General features: G+C 45.1%; 1 protein-coding gene across 2 annotated transcripts in view; it reads right to left on the minus strand.

The window, feature by feature from the left end:
* RAD50 (RAD50 double strand break repair protein) overlaps nucleotides 1-19455 on the minus strand; it is a 269333-nt gene that overhangs the window by 17821 nt on the left and 232057 nt on the right. For both annotated transcript variants that reach the window (XM_040344638.1, XM_040344639.1), the window contains exon 23: nucleotides 6832-6917. In XM_040344638.1, coding sequence (XP_040200572.1) covers nucleotides 6832-6917 — 86 coding nt within the window. The remainder of the gene's footprint in view (nucleotides 1-6831; nucleotides 6918-19455) is intronic.

Consider the following 19455-nt stretch of genomic DNA (forward strand, 5'->3'; position numbering starts at 1 on the left):
GCACGGAGGCTAACCCAAAAGGGCAAGACCACCAACTGGAGATAGTGCTGTTCCCCTGCGAAACGCAGACAACCTCTGCAGACCCAAGTAAATAAACACATATGCAACTGGCTCCCCATGTGTGTATGTGGCAAGTGTTAAAGCCATATGCCTCAATGGAAGTGTGTGTACATGGCAGCGTGTGTTCCTGGAAGCATGAATTCATATAAATATGTTTTAAGAAAAACATGCATATAGCATGTGTGCTCTGGAACAAGCATCTTGCAAGTAAGCATGCGATATAAACGTGTTATGCAACAATGTGCAACATGAACCCATGCAGACACGTATTTCTATGCAAACACAAGGAATCCTGTATTGCTTAATTAGGCCGCCATGTACAACTTTAAAGTAATCATGCATCCTTATGCGATTCAGCATCTTCCATGCGATCAACATCTTATGCATTTTAAGCACTACTGTGCGGACAAGAACCCTTGTGTGACCAAGGACTCTTGTGTGACCAAGCACCCCTGTGCGATCCAGCATCCTTATGCACTCAAGCATCTTAATGCGACTTTAGGCATTTCTGTGAAACAAGCCTCTCTATGTGATCAAGTATCCTTGGGTAATCCAGGACGCTGTTGATCCGACAACCATGTGTGATCCAGCTTATTTTTGCATTCAAGCATCTTTAAGCGATCTTTAGGCATTCTTGTAGAAACAAGCCTCTCTGTGCGACCAAAATATCCTCGAGTAATCAAGGACTTGGGTGATCGGGTAATCATGTGTGATTCAGCATTTTTATGCCTTCAAGCCTCTTTATGCGATTCTAGGCATTTCTGTGGAAACAAGGCTCTTTGTGTGACCAAATATCCTTGGGGAATCAAGGGCTTGGGTGATCAGGTAATCATGTGTGATTCCAGCATTTTTATGCCTTCGAGCCTCTTTATGCGATTCTAGGCATTTCTGTGGAAACAAGCCTCTTTGTGTGACCAAATATCCTTGGGGAATCAAGGACTTGGGTGATCAGGTAATCATGTGTGATTCCAGCATTTTTATGCATACAAGCATCTTTATGCGAACTTAGGCACTTCTGTGGAAACAAGCCTCTCTGTGTGACCAAATATCCTTGGGTAATCCAGGACGCAGATGATCAGGTAACCATGTGTGATGCAGCATCTTTTTTGCATCCAAGCAACTTTATGCGATTTTAGGCATTTCTGTGGAAACAAACCACTTCTGTGTGACCAAACATCCTTGGGTAATCAAGGATTTGGGTGATCAGGTAACCATGTGTGTGTGATCCAGCATTTTTATACATACAAACGTCTTTATGCGATTTTAGGCCTTTCTGTGGAAACAAGTCTCTCTGTGTGACCCAATATCCTTGGGTAATCCGGGACTTGAGTGATCAGGTAACTAGCATCTTTATGCACTCAAGCATTTATATGCAACTCTAACAAACATGCAACACCATACAGACAGAAACATGTATCCTTATGCGATCCACAATAAAACATGCTTTGTTACTTGTTTTTATCCCACATGCATTCCAAACTCATGTATCTTATGCAACATGCGGACTGGTAAAAAGGAAGTTATCCTCTGTAGATGTGCGTTTCCTCAATTAAGAGACGTTAGCAATGTGTACCAGCAACTGTGCATCCCTCAGATGTGCATTTGGTTAGCCTGAAGCCGACACCAGGCTGAGGACCATATGGAGGTCTTACTAGCCACCTATAGGAAAACCTCTCTTTACACTCTAAGGAGAAGATAGAGGCTTTGGCCGAGTAGGCAGAGGGGAATTATATGCAGCATGAATCTCTGAAAAGACTGCAGGTGCAATCAGAACCTGTAGGGCTATTGATAGCTTCTCCTCGTTAGGCTGCAGCTCCTGTCTCCTGTCCTCTGACAGTGAACCTTCATCCCCAGCTCTTCTAATCCCTTTGTTTAAGGATTAAAGCAGGAAAAGGGACACACCCTGCTTTTTTTTTTTTTTGCTTCTTGTGAGGATGCTGTGAACATAGCAGTTAACCTCTTGTAGAACAACAAATGTGATGCAAAAAACAAAACACATGCAGAGTGGCTGCAATGTTGGGGGAGGCTGCATTGATTGCCTGACAGGTCTGATGGCTCAATCTGTGAGCTGTCTCTACAGGGGAGAATAAGGGGCCACCAGGTTCAGGTGGCGATTCCTTTTTATATTCCTACCCCTGACGTTATTCAATGGGGAGACCAAAGTCCTAAGCTAAAAGCAGAGGAGCTTAACCCAGGTGCATCAACAGCTGAACATAGTCTGGCAGCAACAATGCCTGCTAATCTGCACAGCTAGATGCGGAGTAGGCGTCTTAGATGAATCTGTATCTAACTCACACAAGGTGCTTGCGTTTGTGTCCCCCTAGCTTTACAGAGCTCTGACGTCTGGGCCTTTTTGAAGAGCCCTCTCTGCGACTGCACTGAGCCGGTGAGCACGTGCGACATGGTAGAGCCTGAAGCTGAGGAAGTGGGACGCACAATAGACCAGCTAACACTTAAGCTTCCGTCTTTGGAAAGCATGGTAAGCGAAAACATCAGGCATGTCTTTTACTGCCCATAGTAGTGGAAAAACAGATAAGACTTGCAGCTACTCATGGAAGACAATGCTTTGCATAGGATTAAGGGCATTTTTTTTTATTTTTTTATGTACCAGCCCCTTCAAGGGGAGATATATGGGTACTACAGCCATCCTGTCTGAACAGACATAGTGGCCCAGGCTACATGCCGGCTAGGGGAGGTATATGGGTGCCCTGAGCCATCCCGTCTCAAAAGACATTGTGGTTTACATTGCCCATGCATAAAAACATAATATAGGCGAGACCCATAGTCCCCTACAGAAGACCTACTGTCGAACCAAGTCCCGTAGGTCCCTCTCTTACCTTTCCACGCTGCAGGGTATTGCCAAGCAAGAGGCCCAATCTTCCCCCTTCACCGTGGGTATAGTCCTAGACCTTCAGGGACCGGGGTCCATGGCAGGAACACCACACCCCTGGACCTATATAGCACCCTGGCAGCAGAAAAAACATTTGGTCCTTAGAAGGCACAAAGTTCTGGAACCCAGGATCCAGCCCTCCGCAGAGAGGCATTATAGGCTAAACCTCGTTCTTCGTACCGAGGCCCGGGTACCGTCCACTTTGGCTATGAAGCACCTTGGACGGATCCGGATTTATGGAGGCTTTTTACATCCAGCATGGATCCCTCCAGTGGAGCTCCTAAGAGCACATGTTAACTCGTGACCAACACCTTAGACACTGATGAAAAAACTGAGGAACTCCCAGTAGGGGAGGGGTTATATAGGGAGGGAACTTCCTGTTTAATTGATTACACCAGTGTCCATCACCTGAAGGTAGACTCTATAACCCACATAGTAATGAATATGCAGCTCTGTGTCCCGTGATGTACGATAAAGAAAAAAAATCCATAAAATATGGGACATATGGCTTTAAGACTTCCCTCAGATTTAATAAAATATAGTAGATGGATGTTCTTTTGTTCAAATGTGGAATCCCCTATTTAAGGCTTACATTTTTTTGTTAAAAGACAGGTATGCGAATACTTTTCTTTTTGTTAAATCATACTTACATAGGTGGATGCATCTGTCCCTCACTAGCTCTAACACTGAGAACCGAGTATTCTCACAGCTCTCTGCACCCCTCACGCTCACTGGAGCACTGGGCTGCGGAGGGGGCCGGCTCAGGCACTCGCTGAGAGGCTGAGATGGGGGTGCCAATCCAGGCATGTGGGTGGATCCTGACCATATGGTCGCGATCTTGCCCGAGACAGGACCTGGACGGGTGTTCTAACGATATGGTTCCTCCTATTGATTCCCCCTTGACTGCGCAGGCGCAATCCGAGCCGACGGAAATCTCTGAGCTTGAACAGCTGTTCGGCAGCTGTAGACGCGCTGGCTCCCGATGCTTGGTTATACAAGCCGCTTTCTTGTTCATGTCACTCTATACAGCAAGGGATGCATTTAAACATATTAAAAAAAGCACTGCTCAATATGACATCAGCCTCTGCCCCTTGCTGCGGCGTGTAGTATAGAGCAGCGTGTCAATATCACATCAGTCTCTGCCCCTTGCTGCGCGGCGTGCATCATCGGGAGCGAGTGCGTCTACAGCTGACGAACAGCTGTTGCGGCTCTGAGATTTCCGTGGCCTCCCACTGCGCATGCGCAGTCGAGGCTGGACCCTATACGATAACCGGGAACCAGCTCGACAAGACACCGGCTCTGTGACATCAGCCAACAGCGGGCTTCAGTCCGCTGTCTGCTGAAAATAAGTCACGAACTGCACTCCTGTGATCCACAGGAGAAGTACAGCCAAATGAGCTTTAAGATCATGTGAAGATGCAAATCACCTTCTCTGTCTGACACCCCTGTCTTTAGAGGGAGTATTTATGAGAATCTTGAATTCCATAATATGTGCAAAACTGTATATTTACTTACAATTGTCATGATATAAATGTAGTGGTAGTTACTTACTACCCTACTAGTTAATGCTATTCTGTGAAGGGTAAAGTGACAGTGTAAATATCACAGTTTTAGTTACTGTATAAATAAAATTGTGTGTAATTGTATTATTTTTAATGACACTCTGGAGTAGTAGTAGAATGCTTTTTGGGGTGTAATTCTATGTATGCCCATTCTGTGTTAGAAATATCTTATTGACAACTTTGTGTAAAAAAAAAAAATTCATTTTCCAAAAACTTGTGGTTAAAAAATAAAGTCTTCAAAAGACAAATTATGCCTCTCTACATTGAGGTGTTTTCTCTCCAAAATGTGGTAATTTTCTGGGTATTTCCCCTCCCCTTGGGCTTCCAGAAATGTGATAGTTAGTAGGGAGATTAGATGTGCTCCTTGGATTTTGGGCCCATGTGCCTAGACTGTAAAAAAGCCTCACACATTTGGTATCCCCATACTCAGAAGACATAGTAAAATGTGCTTTAGGGGAGGAACTTTAAGTATGCCTATGATGTGTGCGGGAAATATCTTATTGACAACTTTGTGTAAAAGAAAAAACCTTTCCCCCCCCATTTTCCAAAAACTTGTGGCAAAAATGTGCCTCTTGGATAATGTGTTGAGCAGATTACTCCCATAAAATGTGGTCATTTAGTGAGTGTTTCCACTATCCTGGTGCTCCAGGGCCTCTAAAAATGTGATAAGTATTCAGAAAATTAGACTTGTAAGTTGCTCTTTGGATTTTGGACCCTCTATGTGGTTAGGCCGTGAAACAGTCTCACACGTGTGGTATCCGCATACTCTGGTGGAGTAGCAGAATTTCTTGGAGTGCAAGTGGAAGTATGCCTATGCTATGTATTAAAAATAACTTGTTAGAGTGGAAGTCCAGTCAAAACCCAACTATGCTTAAACCTGCTCTCACCCACATTCTAAGGCCTATACTAACGAAACTGTAAAGGGAAGATGTGTATACGGAAAAAACTTGTATTGTGAGCATAATTAGTTCCATAAACATGCTCGTAATCCAAGGCACTTGTATATCAAAGCAAATTTCCCCATATTCACAGGTCCATCAGTTTATAGTCCAAATAGATTATAGCAATGTGACCAGGTTGTGTAACCATAAAATGCCTATTCATAAATGAAAGCCTCCACAAGGGGATTAGCAGCAAAATCCAGCAGGAGCTACAGCGTATAAAAGAGACACCTCTAAGTGTAGCAATATGTTGCTAAATGTTGTAGCTTCATTAAATGTAACCATATTGCTACACTTAGAGGTGCCTCTGCAATTTTATACTCAGTTGTGACACAACGCTTCTTGTATATCAAAACATTGCTTGTATATCAAGTCAAAATGTATTAAAAAATGTTGCTGGTCTTGCAAAACTTTCTCAAACCAAGGTTTTACTGTACTTACCTAATCTAAGGGCACTCCAGTCATGCGATCTCCCCGGCAGTCAAGCTTCAGAGGAGAAAGCACAGACACCAGTTGCCATGCCTGGGCAGTGACATTGCTCATAGACTTACTATGGGGCCTTTGTTGAAAGCTGTCCCTCCTCTCCCCTGAAGCCAGCACTGGGAACTGATAACATTAAAAAGTGCCCTTAAATTAGGCAAGTATACACAATTCCACTTTAAAATGACAACTTTGTGTAAAAAAATAAAAAAAACACAGATTTTATTAAATTGTGTATTTTTCCAAAGAATTGTAACAAAAGAATTACAACTTTAAAAAACCCACCATACCTCCTACTAAATACCTTAAACTATCAACTTTCCAAAAAAAAGGTAATTTTGGGGGTATTTGTACTGTCCTGGCATTTTAGGGGTTTAAGAAATGATATAGGCAGTCAGAACATCAGGACTGATCAATTTTCAAATATATGTATATACCATAGTTTTTAGACGTTTACACAGACTGATTTTTGCTACTTTTACCAAAGAAATTTACCAGAAAACATTTTGGCCTACAATTATGAAGAAAGATTATTTATATGCAAAATTTTATAACAGAAACAAAAGGAAACCGTTGTTTTGGCCATTTTCCTTTACGTGGCAAAAAAAAAAAAAAAAATGTGGCGATTAAAATACCACCAAAAGAAAGCTCTATCTGTCACAAAAATGATACAAATGTTATTTTGGGTAAAGTGAGTAATACAAAGTGTGACAGCGCTGAAAACAGAAAAATGGCCTGGGCAGGAAGAGGGTAAAAGTGTCTGGTCTTCAAGTGGTTAAAGCTTCTGGATTTACTGTACTTTGAGATAATACTATACAGAGAATGGCAAACACATTTCAGTGTTTAAACAGAAACAATGCATTTGGGTTTGTTTAACTAATAGCTAAAATTCAAGTACCTTGTCCCCGATAAGTGCTGCGCCAAAGATCACGAATAATCTTATTGATCTCTTCCATCTTCATGCTATGAAACTTCATTATGGCTCTAGAATAACAAGACATAGTCTGATGCATCATTGTAAAATACATGTGTATTAAATAAAAATGCAAACTGTAAGGGATTTACAATACTAAAAAGCAAATCATAAAAAAAAAAAGAAAAAATATATACTTTTTAATTGTAAAGGAAACAACGCAACATTAAAACTGTAGTTCATCTCTCTCTGTCACAAGCCTTGGTAATTCAAACTGAACAAATTATGATAAGCCACTAGCTATAATTAAGCACCAACAAGTAAGAAACATGTTAGCGGCCTGTGTTCCGCTGCTTCACCTTGTTTTATTCACATTGTATAATAAAAGGTAACTTGTAATAGAGTAATCATCCAAACCTTTCTTTACTGACATGTACCCCAGTGTGAGCTGGACCGGCACCCGATTCCCTCTGGAGGTATAGGTGGATACACACGGAGTGGTACTTTTTCTTTATTTAAACTGAGCATATGAAGAAAAAATGGTTTTGTCACAGGACAGGAAAGGGTACTTCATACTCATGACTTTTTGGGTTATGCTGCCACCTTCAAGTGAATGAATATTGGCCGAAAAAAGCAAGATTCCCCACCCAGGCTATTGCCTCCCAGCTGAGCTAAGCCTCAGTTTTTAGCCAGTGCCCTTAGATAATATATGTGCCTGTGATTTCTCTTCAAAGATGTCTTCCAGTCTGCATCTGTCCTCTAATTCATGGCCTATTGTGCACAATCCTGCTAGGGAAAGTAAACTTCATTCAGGTTTGTTCTCAGTCGGGACCCCCTCGGGGGTCCAATAAAGATTTGCCAGGGGTCACCGTATCCTGGGCAGTTCTTGAAGCCCACACTGCTCTCCCAGCCTTTTTGCGGCCGCCCAGCAGGGCTATCCCTGGAGCCTGTGGCCGCCCAGCTGGGCTGTTCCTGGAGCCCGTGGCCGCCCACTCAGCCTCTTTGCAGGCACCCATTGAGTTGATGGCATGGGCATAGGTGTCACTGCTATGAGACACCACAAAGTCGGAGACACAGTGAGTAACACTACCTGCGATTATAGGTGCCATTAAAAGGAGTCAGGAACCGCTAAATGTCTGCGGGTTAGGGGCGCAGCTTACTTGTCTTGCCTTGGGTGCTGATAATCCACGCTACGGAAATTTTACTGTTTAGGGGCCAACAACTTGAGAAATGTTATCAAGGGGTCACGGCACTATAAGGTTAAGAACCACTGCCCTACAATTATTCATGAATTTTAAGTACCTGATGTCCTGTGATGTACGATTAAGAAATTAGGATTTTTGGTTTACTTGTAAAACTCCTTTTCTTGGGAGTACATTACAGAATATAGGAATCCCTCCCCATTTGTCTGTGTTACTTATTGCTTGGTAAAAGCAAGCTGGGAGGGGATGTACCTGGGTGGGGAATCCTGCCTTAATGGTCAGTGTCAATTCACTTGAATATGCAGTACCATGTGTCCTCTGATGCACTCCAAGAAAAAGATTTTACAGGCAATCCAAAAATCCTAATATTAAACAATGGTTACCTCTAATGAAGACAGCGCCTAAAAAAAATCAATAGATCTATACGTATAGGTAGCTGAAGCAATATGTGATTCTTGACATTTCCTGCAATACTCTATCTCCCAAGATTCCTTATAATTCATTTAGATGGTGGGTAATTTGACTGACCAATCAGGAGGATGGGCCAAGCTCAATTCTTATAGGAGAAGTTGAGAATTGCATATAAATGCAATGTTTAACTCTGGATCTGCAATTCAAGGCCTCTAACATCCACCAGCTCTGTGATGTCATCGTGGAGGAGTGGAAGAGGACTCCAGAGGCAACCTGTGAAGCTCTGGTGAACACCATGCCCAAGAGGGTTAGGGCTCCTTTCACACTTATACGACTTGTCCCACGATTTGTGATGACAAAGTAGCATGACAAGTAGTTTCCCATGATTTCCAAGGACAACCATTCATATTAGTACGACCTCAAGTTGTCCTGACTTCAAAGTAGTCCCTGCATTGGTCCGATTTTGATGCCATTTACACAGGCATTCCCTGAAATTGCGGCAAAATCGAAGCCGTGAATCGCGGTGAAGTCGCAGTAGTGTTAAAGGGGCCTAAGGCAGTGCTGAAAAATAATGGTGGCCACACAAAATATTGACACTTTGTGCCTAATTTGGAAATGTTTACTTAGGGGTGTACTCGCTTTTGTTGCCAGCGGTTTAGACATTAATGGCTGTTATACAGGCTGTACACTCACTACTTTACATTGTAGCAAATTTCTAGCTGTCACATGAAAAGGTATATTAAAATATTTACAAAAATGAGGGGTGTACTCACTTTTGTGAGATACTTTAAATGAATAACATGTAACCTTTGCAAGCACCCATGTTGCAGCATTTATTTTAACACTCTAACTGCCAATTTTAGAAGTTAAAAAAAAAAAAAAAAAGACTTACTGACAGGGTCACCAAATGAAAAAGCCGAATAAAAGAAAATGAATGGAGCCACCACATCTAATTGATAAGCTGCAATATTTTACATTTTTTGTTTTTAGGTTTAAAATCATCAATCAAGTCGGCTCCATACGGCACCTGCGCCCGCCGTGTAGAGCTCACTGCACAGGCGCCATATAGAGCCAACTCGCAGATCGGCTATTTACGGAAAACTGGTGATGCCCCTTATGCGCCATGGGAAGTTTTTCACCAGACGTCAATCATCTAACCTCTCAATAGGAACGCCCAGTCCCGCGGGAATCAGAACCCGGAAGCCGGGGGGAAAATAACTATAAAACGTTATGTACGGCGGAAAAAAAATAAAAATACCAGCATACTGTACATGTCGTTAGTATGCTGGATGTAATGTTATATAATTGTTTTAGGGTGAACCTCCACTTTAAATATAAACTGACAATCCAAGTAAAGGTACCAGAAAGCAAGACATTGCCCTTCTTTAGCTACCACCCTGCACAGAGCAGTCATAGCATGGAGAATTAGACTGCCGACTGCACAAGTACCTGTCGCAGTAAAAAAAAAAAAAAAAAAAACCCTGCCAAACAGGGATACAGAGCAAGTCTAAGGGAGAATTCCACATTGTTAAGAAAAATTATTATAACATATACAATTGCTACTCAACCCAAGTAGTTTTTTAAAAATAACCATACCAATATAAACTGCAGCAGCTGAAGTTTCCTAAGCTGTCAAAAAAGACAATGTAATAGTTGTTTCTGTTTGCTAAGTGATAAAAAAAAACCTCTAAAGGGTTAACCACTGCTAAAGGATGCTGCAGCTTCCCACATCAAAGCACTGCAATTCCACCAGGTTAATTATGAACCAGACCCTGCCATACAGAAAGCAGGCCATACTGAAACCAATAGTTACCTCTTAACATCCTGCAGTATCCGGTCAAGTGCCTTCTGCTGACCTCAAGCCACACATACTCACACATCCTAGACCTCTTCTGCAGGGCGACCAACAGTAAACCAACAAGGTAATAAAACACCATCTTGATAAGTCATGCGAGGCTGACAAAAAATGAAAGCAGCCTCTGGCTCCGACTCAAAATTAATGGGAGTGGGTTGCTATGGGGTAGGAGTGGAGCCTGAGCTACCCAAACATATGCTGCCATGGAGTCGGTCAGGAAATGACCTGCTGGTGATTCCCGGGAAAGAGAAAGAAAGCCCAAGTCAAACAGCCTATGCATAAAATCATTCAAGCAAATCAGTCATAGGGGAAATACTGACTGAATAAGAAGAGATGAAAAACTCAATACTTTGGAAGGGGCAAATATGCGCTTTTTACCATTTTAGGAGGCTGAAACATGTTAATCTTTACAGGAATTGAAGCCTTTTTAAGTTAAGTTTCGATGGATGAAATAAAGGATATGTTTTTATGTCAAGATGCACTGGTGCCGGATTTTTTACTTTCTATTGGATCTTTGGACATCTAGTACTACCCGAGGTTGGGCACAGGTGTCTTGTTCTCATCCTGTTTATTCCTATGGAGTTTTAGCATTTTTCCCCACTGTTCCACAAACTTTTCAAGGCATACATGAACTGGTACAGGGTCAAAGAAATTATCAGAGCATCCAATACCAGTCCTAGAGCAACCTTGATTCTAGCTACAAACAGGGGTAACGTTGTTGTACCTGGAGGCCAGTATGTCTACATCTGGAATTCCCTATTTATGACAAGGGAGAGTGCAGAAATTGAGATAAAGAGCCCATTCCCCTTGTCAAGGCAGTGACGGTTGAGGTAGTCCACCTTCCAATTGTCCACTCCTGGGATGTAAACAGCAAAGAGGGCTGGACAGTGTTTCTCTGCCTTTCAGATGATCAGATTGTAGAAAGAAAGGTTTGGACAGCCGCACGCTGGAAAAAATAGGATTTTTTGTACTCACCGTAAAATCCTTTTCTCTGACGTCCATGGACGGACACAGCTTCTTAAGTCTTGACAAGTGGGTTATGTTCCCTGTTTACAGGAGAGGACTAGGCAGAAACATGTTAAATGGTTAAATACATGTTACATTAACAGAGTTGAACAGCCCCCGCCCAGGGGGCGGTCCCTCCAGACATAACCCTCCTCACTGTAGCATACATCCTCAGTTCGTAACAAGCAGTACAAACCTAAAAAGGAGGGGTTGGAGCTGTGTCCGTCCATGGACGTCAGAGAAAAGGATTTTACGGTGAGTACAAAAAATCCTATTTTCTCTTATCGTCCATGGACGGACACAGCTTCTTAAGTCTTGACAAGTGGGACGTCCCCAAGCAGTGTCAAAACGAGGAGTGGGAAATATATCAGTAAAACCAATCTTAACTTCACCCCACAGCAGAGCTCCTCAACAGAGGAGGTGCAGTCTCAAACAGCCGCCTGCAAAAGCTAGCGGCCAAAGGAAGCATCATAAGATGTACTCACAGCAACCATGTAATTCTGGGAAAAGCGTGAACGGACAAGTCGGATCTCCGAAATGGAGCCGTAGCAGGCTGGTACACCCACAAGTGAGTACCGCGCCTAAAGTATGAAAGGCAACCTCCGTAGGATGCGCCAGTTGAGGACAGAAGAATGAAAGAACAATGTTCTTATCCCGGCGAAAGTTCGAAACCACCTTCGGAAGAAGGGAAAGTCGCGGGCGCACCACCATCTAATCCTACGGAGGGCCAAGCATGGTGGCTTGCAGGACAAAGCCGCCAACCAAGAAACCCCTCTAACAGAGGTAAAGGCCACCAAAGGGGCCACCTTCTGAGATAGTTGTCAAGAGAATCACTCTGACGTTTCTAAAAAGAAAGGTTCCCGAAGAACTGAGAGCACCAGAGTCAAAACTCATGGGGGAAGAGATGGGCCCAGAGGGGAAACTGTAGGACTAACCCCCTGCACAAAATGGTCCCCACCAGGGAACAGGCCGCAAAAAAAAAGGCCACTGAAGAACACAGCCAGGGCTGAAATCTGCCCCCAAACAGTGCTTTAGCAATTTTTAGATCCACTCCAGGCTGTAAAAAACAGCAGGACCCTGGACACTGAGTATGTCCGTGGACGACACTCCATCTCTTCGTATCAAGAGATGTAAGCCTGCCAGATGCGACGGTAGATTCCCCGGAAGAAGACCACCGTGCCCTCAGTATGATTGAGATGACCGAGTCGGACAGACCCCGGTCTCTTAAAGTCTGGCTTCCAATAGCCCTGTTGAGCAAGTCAGTGACTGTACAACAGGAGGAAGTATGTGGCCTAGGGACAGAAGGAACTCCCACCCTGGCAACCGCCAGGATACCTCCGCTACAAGGCGCCCGATATCGGCGAACCAAGGACCCCAAGGCCAATCTGGAGCGATTAGAATCATCGGGATTCCCCAGCCTCCACTCTGCGGAGCAGGCGGGGAGGCCACTATAAGGGAGGAAAAAACATAATGTCGTCGAAAAAAGACCCCACAGGGCCACTGGCGCGTCTGTACAGGATCACCATACCTGGCCACAAGTTTTGACACCCTTGCGGCTGAGACGAGCGGCTAGGAGATCCATGCCCTGTAAGATTCACCTCCTGCAAAGGAGTTGACTCCACGTACCAAGACCAGTCGTCCTGGTCCAGCATCAGGCGACTCCAGTAGTCCGCCTGCCGGTATACCTGATGGAAGACCCAAGTCACGGCCATGGCGTTGTCAGGCTGAATCTAGATCGGACGACCTAGCAACCTCCTTGACCACGAGGAGAGGCATAGCCTGATTGCCCAAAGTACTAGGACAAATAATGGTAGACAGGGTCTACAGCACCTGGTATTCCCAGGTGGAACCCCACCCAGGTACTAACCAGGCCCGACCCTGGGTAGTTACTGAGGACAGACGAGAGCGGGTGCATACAGGGAGGCGTGGCCGTAGGTTCACTCAAGACCAGCGACTCTGGGCCGACTGGACCCCTTTAGGGGCTCCCACAACACGAAAGGTTGGCGTCCGTCGTAATCACCGTCCACAAAAAGGAAGAGACTATTTCCCGGACCGAAGAACCAGGGATCTCAGCCACCAATTCAGGGAGACGCTGACTAGGTGGCGCACCTGAACCTGACGATTCAGAGACAAGAGATTTGTCAGACAGTATTTCCCTCTGGAAAAAAAACACGTGAGTGGAACTGGGCATACGGTACCGCCTCAAAAGGAGGCTACCCACAGACCTAGGATCTGCATGAAAATGGAGAGAAAACCGATTGTGTGATGCCAATGCCTACACCGCAGACTGAAGAGTCTGCAATTTCTCCAGGGAAAGAAAAAACCTACGCCACCGTGGAGTCCTACTCCAAAACTGAGTCGGAACCAGAACCGACTCCAAATGTTTAACGCCCACCTGAATTCTCGGAGGGTCTGAAAAGCTACCGACATGACCACTAACTCTGAGTCAGAAAGTTGTCATAGTAGCCCATGATGGCAAAGCCTCGCTGTTCCAACAAGGTTAGGATACCTTGGAGAAAACCTGTGGTGCAGGCGCCAGATCAAAAAGAAGGGCCACAACAGACAGTGGGCCTCCCCATCGCGAGGCACAGAAACCTCAGTGACTCGTGCAAAGTGGGACATGCATGTATGCATCCTGATGTCCAAGGACGCCAGAAAGTCCCCCAGATGGAGCGCAGCTACCACAAGGCATCTTAGGCCCTTGAGGCCCAAAATTGGACAAACCCTGTCCATCTTTGGGAACAGATATGGATAGAATCCCTCACACCTCTAGACCTGCAGAAAGGTAAAATTACCCCGCAGCCTAGCAAGTACCACAGTGCCCCAAGGCAGACTGACAAGCCGGGAGAGGGAGACACAAGGGAAGAAATCAGTTTGGTGGATCGGAAGAAACCCTATCTAGAACTCCGAAGACACCATCTCACAGACCCACAGGTCGGAGATCAGGGAGGTTCACCCAGTTGTGAACAGAAAGTCAACCCTCCACCCCAGAGACGGGTAGGGGGAGGCTACATACATTGGCGGGTTCGGGTGCCGGCGCTATCGGCTTACGCACCCAGGGACGTTTTAGTCCCCCAGCTGAGCCTCCGCTGGGAGGGTTCGCCCGCGGACCCTGACTGACGAAAAAAAATACCACTTTAGCGTGGGAAAAGGAAGGACCCGGCCGACGAAGGGGCTCCTTCCCCCTGGAAGTCTGAGGGAGGCGAGTACTCCTCCCTCCAGTGACATCTTGATAATGTTATCCAGCGAGGACCCAAAGGGTCTCCCACCCATAAAGGGTAAATCTGCCAGGGCGTATGTTAGAGGCCTGGCCAGCAGACCAGCATTCCAACCCGAGAAGGCGGAAACCATCTCCAAGACCGAAGCCCTGGATACCAAGGGCGTGGCATCTAGTGAAACACCCCAGACATAAACAAGGCACTGGACCAGCTGGGCAGTTAGCCTAATAACTTCGGGAGAGAGTCGGTGCTCCTCCACTGTCTGGTGCAAAAATGTTCACTCCGTAAGCGACTGGGACCCCAGCGTAGTACAATAAGCCACAAGGCAGACCCCAGCATGGTAGACATGGACCGGGTCAGTACTTCGGAACATCTAACAGTCAGATCCATACATGCGGGGTTCCCGCAATAGGGGGGGTGGTCACCTATACATGACCCCCGGAGGGTCCACCACCGGAGAAGAGGCCCACCTCTTGAAAGAGCTCTCCTAAAAGGGGTGGTGAGGGACTACAAAAAGCCCTCAGCGGCTTTTCTCATTCCACATTCAGGAATAAAAACGCACAGGAGGAAAAACCTACACGGAGCGGTCTGGTTTGCAAAAAAAAAAAAGACCAAGCCCTAAGCGGGAACCCAGCTGCACTTTCCAGCTAAAGAGAGTCCCTCGCAGCAGTGAGAAGCGCACCCAATAATGCCTTATCCTGCAGACCAGGTACCTGGTCCAGGCTTCATGACAGAGTATTCCCCAGGGGCTAACGGGGGGAGGAGGCACTCTTTTAACCACCACCCGACCGCAGTCCCCACCCTGGCACCAAAAGGTCCAGGACCAATAAAAAGCACCCATGGCACTAAGCATCTGCTGACAGCATGTTGGGGAAGAGTCAGGTAGAGACTCCAACGTTTAGTAATACATACACATGTTGTATATGTATACACAAAAAAACGGACGCTCCCAGGCCCTATGCAGGGCATCTCACCTCTTGCTGCACTGACCAGGGTATCCAGGGGACTCACCTCGGGAGCTGACTGCCCAGCGCTGCCATCCGTCCGCAGCACACGGCGTGTGGGGAGGAAAGAAACCGTGAGGTAACTTGCGGCAGCCAAAGGGACCTGTGTGCGCCGTAGGATACAGCACTAGGGGCCAGGACCATCCAAAGATGGCCGCCGAGCGTTCAGAACACAGCCACAGGAAAATGGCCGACCGCAATTTAGTCTGCGCAATGGCGCGGCTACGACAAAATGGCCGCCAACTGGGTTTTCAATACAATTGAAAAACCACCCAAAAAATGGCGCCAGCGTCAGCATGATGGCAGCAAAATGCCGCATTTAAACAGTAAAAGCCTTTTAAGGCTTAAAAAAGTTCCAAAAAGACAAAGCCCCTCACAGGAAAGCCCCAGTTATAACAGAATCAGGCCAGATACACAGTCCCATCAGGCAGGCCCCCCCGACAATATACATGTTGTATATGTATAAAATACAATTTTAACAATGCAGCAGAGAGAAAAGAGCAGGGAAGGGAGGCAGAAGAGGACCCTCGAACCCCAGGAATGCCCAGCCGTACCAACCCACCGAAGCGGGAGGGACTGTACTTACCCGTCCGAGTGAGGACTCGCTGACGCATTCCTGACAGACCTACAACCGCAATGGAGGCAGCTGTCGGCCCGGTCCACTGTGAGTGAGGCAACACCACAGCCCAGTCATATGTAGACCTCGGAGCAAAGCTCCCTGGCCACCCCAGGAGTCATGGGGTACGGCGTGGCAGACTAAGCCTCTTTGCATAGGTGTGCCCACGCTTGCTGGTCGGACTGAGTAGACTACAAGGATCTATATTATCCAGCCTGTCACTCAGCCGACAGTTGAAAGAAGATTCTTCAAGAAAATATCTCCTGAGGGCGCTGGGCCCAAAAGGGAGCCATACGTCCTTTCTCCTTGCTAGGCAGAACGAAACTGAGGCTGCATGCTGCAGTGAGGAGGGTTATGTCTGGAGGGACCGCCCCCTGGGCGGGGCTGTTCAACTCTGTTAATGTAACATGTATTTAACCATTTAACATGTTTCTGCCTAGTCCTCTCCTGTAAACAGGGAACATAACCCACTTGTCAAGACTTAAGGAGCTGTGTCCGTCCATGGACGATAAGAGAAACCTTCTCGGTTGCCTTTTATTGATAAAAGTGTTCAAACACCACACATCACAGCAAAGACAGGGGCATACAGCTGACGTTTCGCACTACAATCAGTGCTTACTCATAGCTTTGAGATGATCAGACCTACTTCTATTAGACTGTCTGACTCCTGGTATTCCCTTGACGGTTAATATAGGCCACAGCTATGGCATTGTCTGATTGTACCCTGATCAGATGACTCTAAAGAAAGGAAATCAAGGGGTACAGAGCTTGTTTTATCACTCTTGGCTCTAGGATGTTTATAGGGATCTTGGCTTCCTTGGTATAGGAACACTCCTCCCCGGCCTATGAGGATAGCATCTGTGGTTACCACCCCTCTAAAGGTGAAGTAAAAACAACTTCCCCATTGTCAGGGCTGGACAGGAAATACACCAACCTGGGGAGTTCCTTGCTTGGATGGAGAGGTGCATATGGAACTATGCTTGTCCCAGGCCAACAAGATCTTGCATTAAAAAGGCCTTGAACGGAACAGAGAAAGAGGTCGTGACCTAAAATGATGCTACTATTAGGCTCAGAAAAGTTGAAGAGCAGATTTTAAAAGTTGATTACCTAGCTGAAGGCCTGAAGTATCTGAACAGTCCTGTTGACATTTTCAGATGGTTGTGAACATGACATCATCCTTCAAAGGGCATAGAATTTGACATCATCCTTCAAAGGGCATATGTGTAAGGCAATCAGCTTTAGATGACCAGGCTTTCAACCATGAGTCTGCAAATATGGATAAAATAAGAGCCATTCTGCAGACCTGTGTTATAACTTGTTCTGTGGCATCAACAGAAAAGTGTAAGCCAGAGGGCAATGTCTGCAAGTGTCCTGCCAAGGTTCAATCTTGGAAGACAGGATCCTGCTGGTTATTTATTGCCCTAGTCCAATTAGCTGCGTTATGGCACACAGAAATAGCAGCCATAATCATTTGTGGAGATGGGCCTGCAAGGTTAAAGAAAGCCTTGGAAAGTGCCTTACATTTTCTGTCAGCAAAATCTTTAAATGAAGGAAAACCTTCTATAGTCAGTAAGATGCCTAAACCAACTCGGTCATCTACCAACAGATCACATTTTTGTGAACTCTTATTACACTGGATAGAGTACCGCAAGGACTCAAAGGGGTCAAAAGCTTTTCAGGATTACCCAATTGTCACAAGGCCAGATAGAGGAGATTTGAGTGTGGCAAATTCTGAGGCTACCTACATGGGCAAGCATATTGCCTGAAGCCATAACATAAGGTGTATTTAGAGGTTGGTGGTAAGAAGTCTTTTGTGGTCTCCATTAACACTGCTTCTTTGTCCTCTTCATTCCCCCTTTAAGTTCTCTAGAGGAGGCATTTCACTTTCCAACTCTGACAGAGATGGAGGGGATGGAGGAGCTTAAAGGATCACTAAAGGAATTTTTTTTTTAGCTAAATAGCTTCCTTTACCTTACTGCAGTACTGGTTTCATGTCCTTATTGTTTGTTTTTGCTTTGAAGTGGCTGTAATTCTGCTCTGATCTCCACACTTCCTGGTATCTTTTTCCTTATAACCATCGTACTGGGAGCCTTTCACTGTAGGTCTAAGCTGTTATTACTGTGTGTCTAAAACTTAACAGAACCAATCAGATTCATTTTAAAAACAAAACACTGCCCTGGATTTGTTTGTTTTTGTTCTGTGTGTCTCTCTAGTTCACAGGAACATGAAAACAGTTTAAAAGTGAAACTAACCTAACTTTGTAATCATTTTTAAAAGGAATCAGTTAACTTTTATGTCTCTATACCCTGTAAACAGTCATTTCAGCAAAAAAAAAATGTTTCCTTTAGTGACCCTTTAAAGTGATTGTAAAGCTTTGATTATTAGTAACAAACATGCTATACTTCCCTCCACTGTGCAGTTCGTTTTGCACAGAGTGGTGCCAACACCGTCTTCTGGGGTCCTTCAGCGGCTCCTCCCTGAATCAGATAACTTCCTACTAAAAGCGATCTCCCGGGGGGGTTACCTTGCGTCCAACATTCAGCATCCATAGCTGCTGAATGTCTGACTTGGCCCGCCCCCCGCGTCATTGGATTTGATTGAGAGCAGCAGGAGCCAATAGCTGCGCTATCAATCTATCCAATCAAGAGCCGAAAACCCTGGGCAGAGGGACAGCGCCTCCCCGCTGTGGGAAATTCCAGGGCTCAGGTAAGTAAAACGGGGGGACTGGGGGGGCGGTCACTGGCAGGTGTTTTTTCACCTTAATGCATAGGATGCATTAAGGTGAAAAAACATGAGGGTTTACAACCCCTTTAATGTGTTTGTGCTGTAAACAGTGATGGCTGTATTAAAGCTGTTAGCTGTCTAACAAAATCTGACATAGTTGCAGAAATATCTGCCTAGGTCAGTTAGGCTGCTTGTTGTGCACAGCTCTGTAGTAGCAGTGTTAACCTATATCACGTTTTTTTCATACATATTTTAGTCATTTGGATGTATCTACGTTTGGCACAGTCATTATATTTGTACTAGGTGTTTGAATTTGTGATTAGCACTGGGGCTGTGTTAATATGCATTTATCCTTAGCAAATGGTGATATACATGTAGTTTTACATCTGATATCACTTTATGTATGCATTTATTATTTGTTTGCGATTTGTTTCACTACATATTTTGTTCACTCAAATAGTCATGGGGCAACACTGCACTTTATTATTGTACAATGTTCAAACAAAACTCCCTGTTTCCTAATTGTTTATGTAGAACAAATATTATATAGACAATCTGTAATAGGTGGGGCTAT

The sequence above is a fragment of the Rana temporaria genome, chromosome 3 (genome assembly GCF_905171775.1).
Source record: "Rana temporaria chromosome 3, aRanTem1.1, whole genome shotgun sequence".
NCBI lineage: Eukaryota > Metazoa > Chordata > Amphibia > Anura > Ranidae > Rana > Rana temporaria.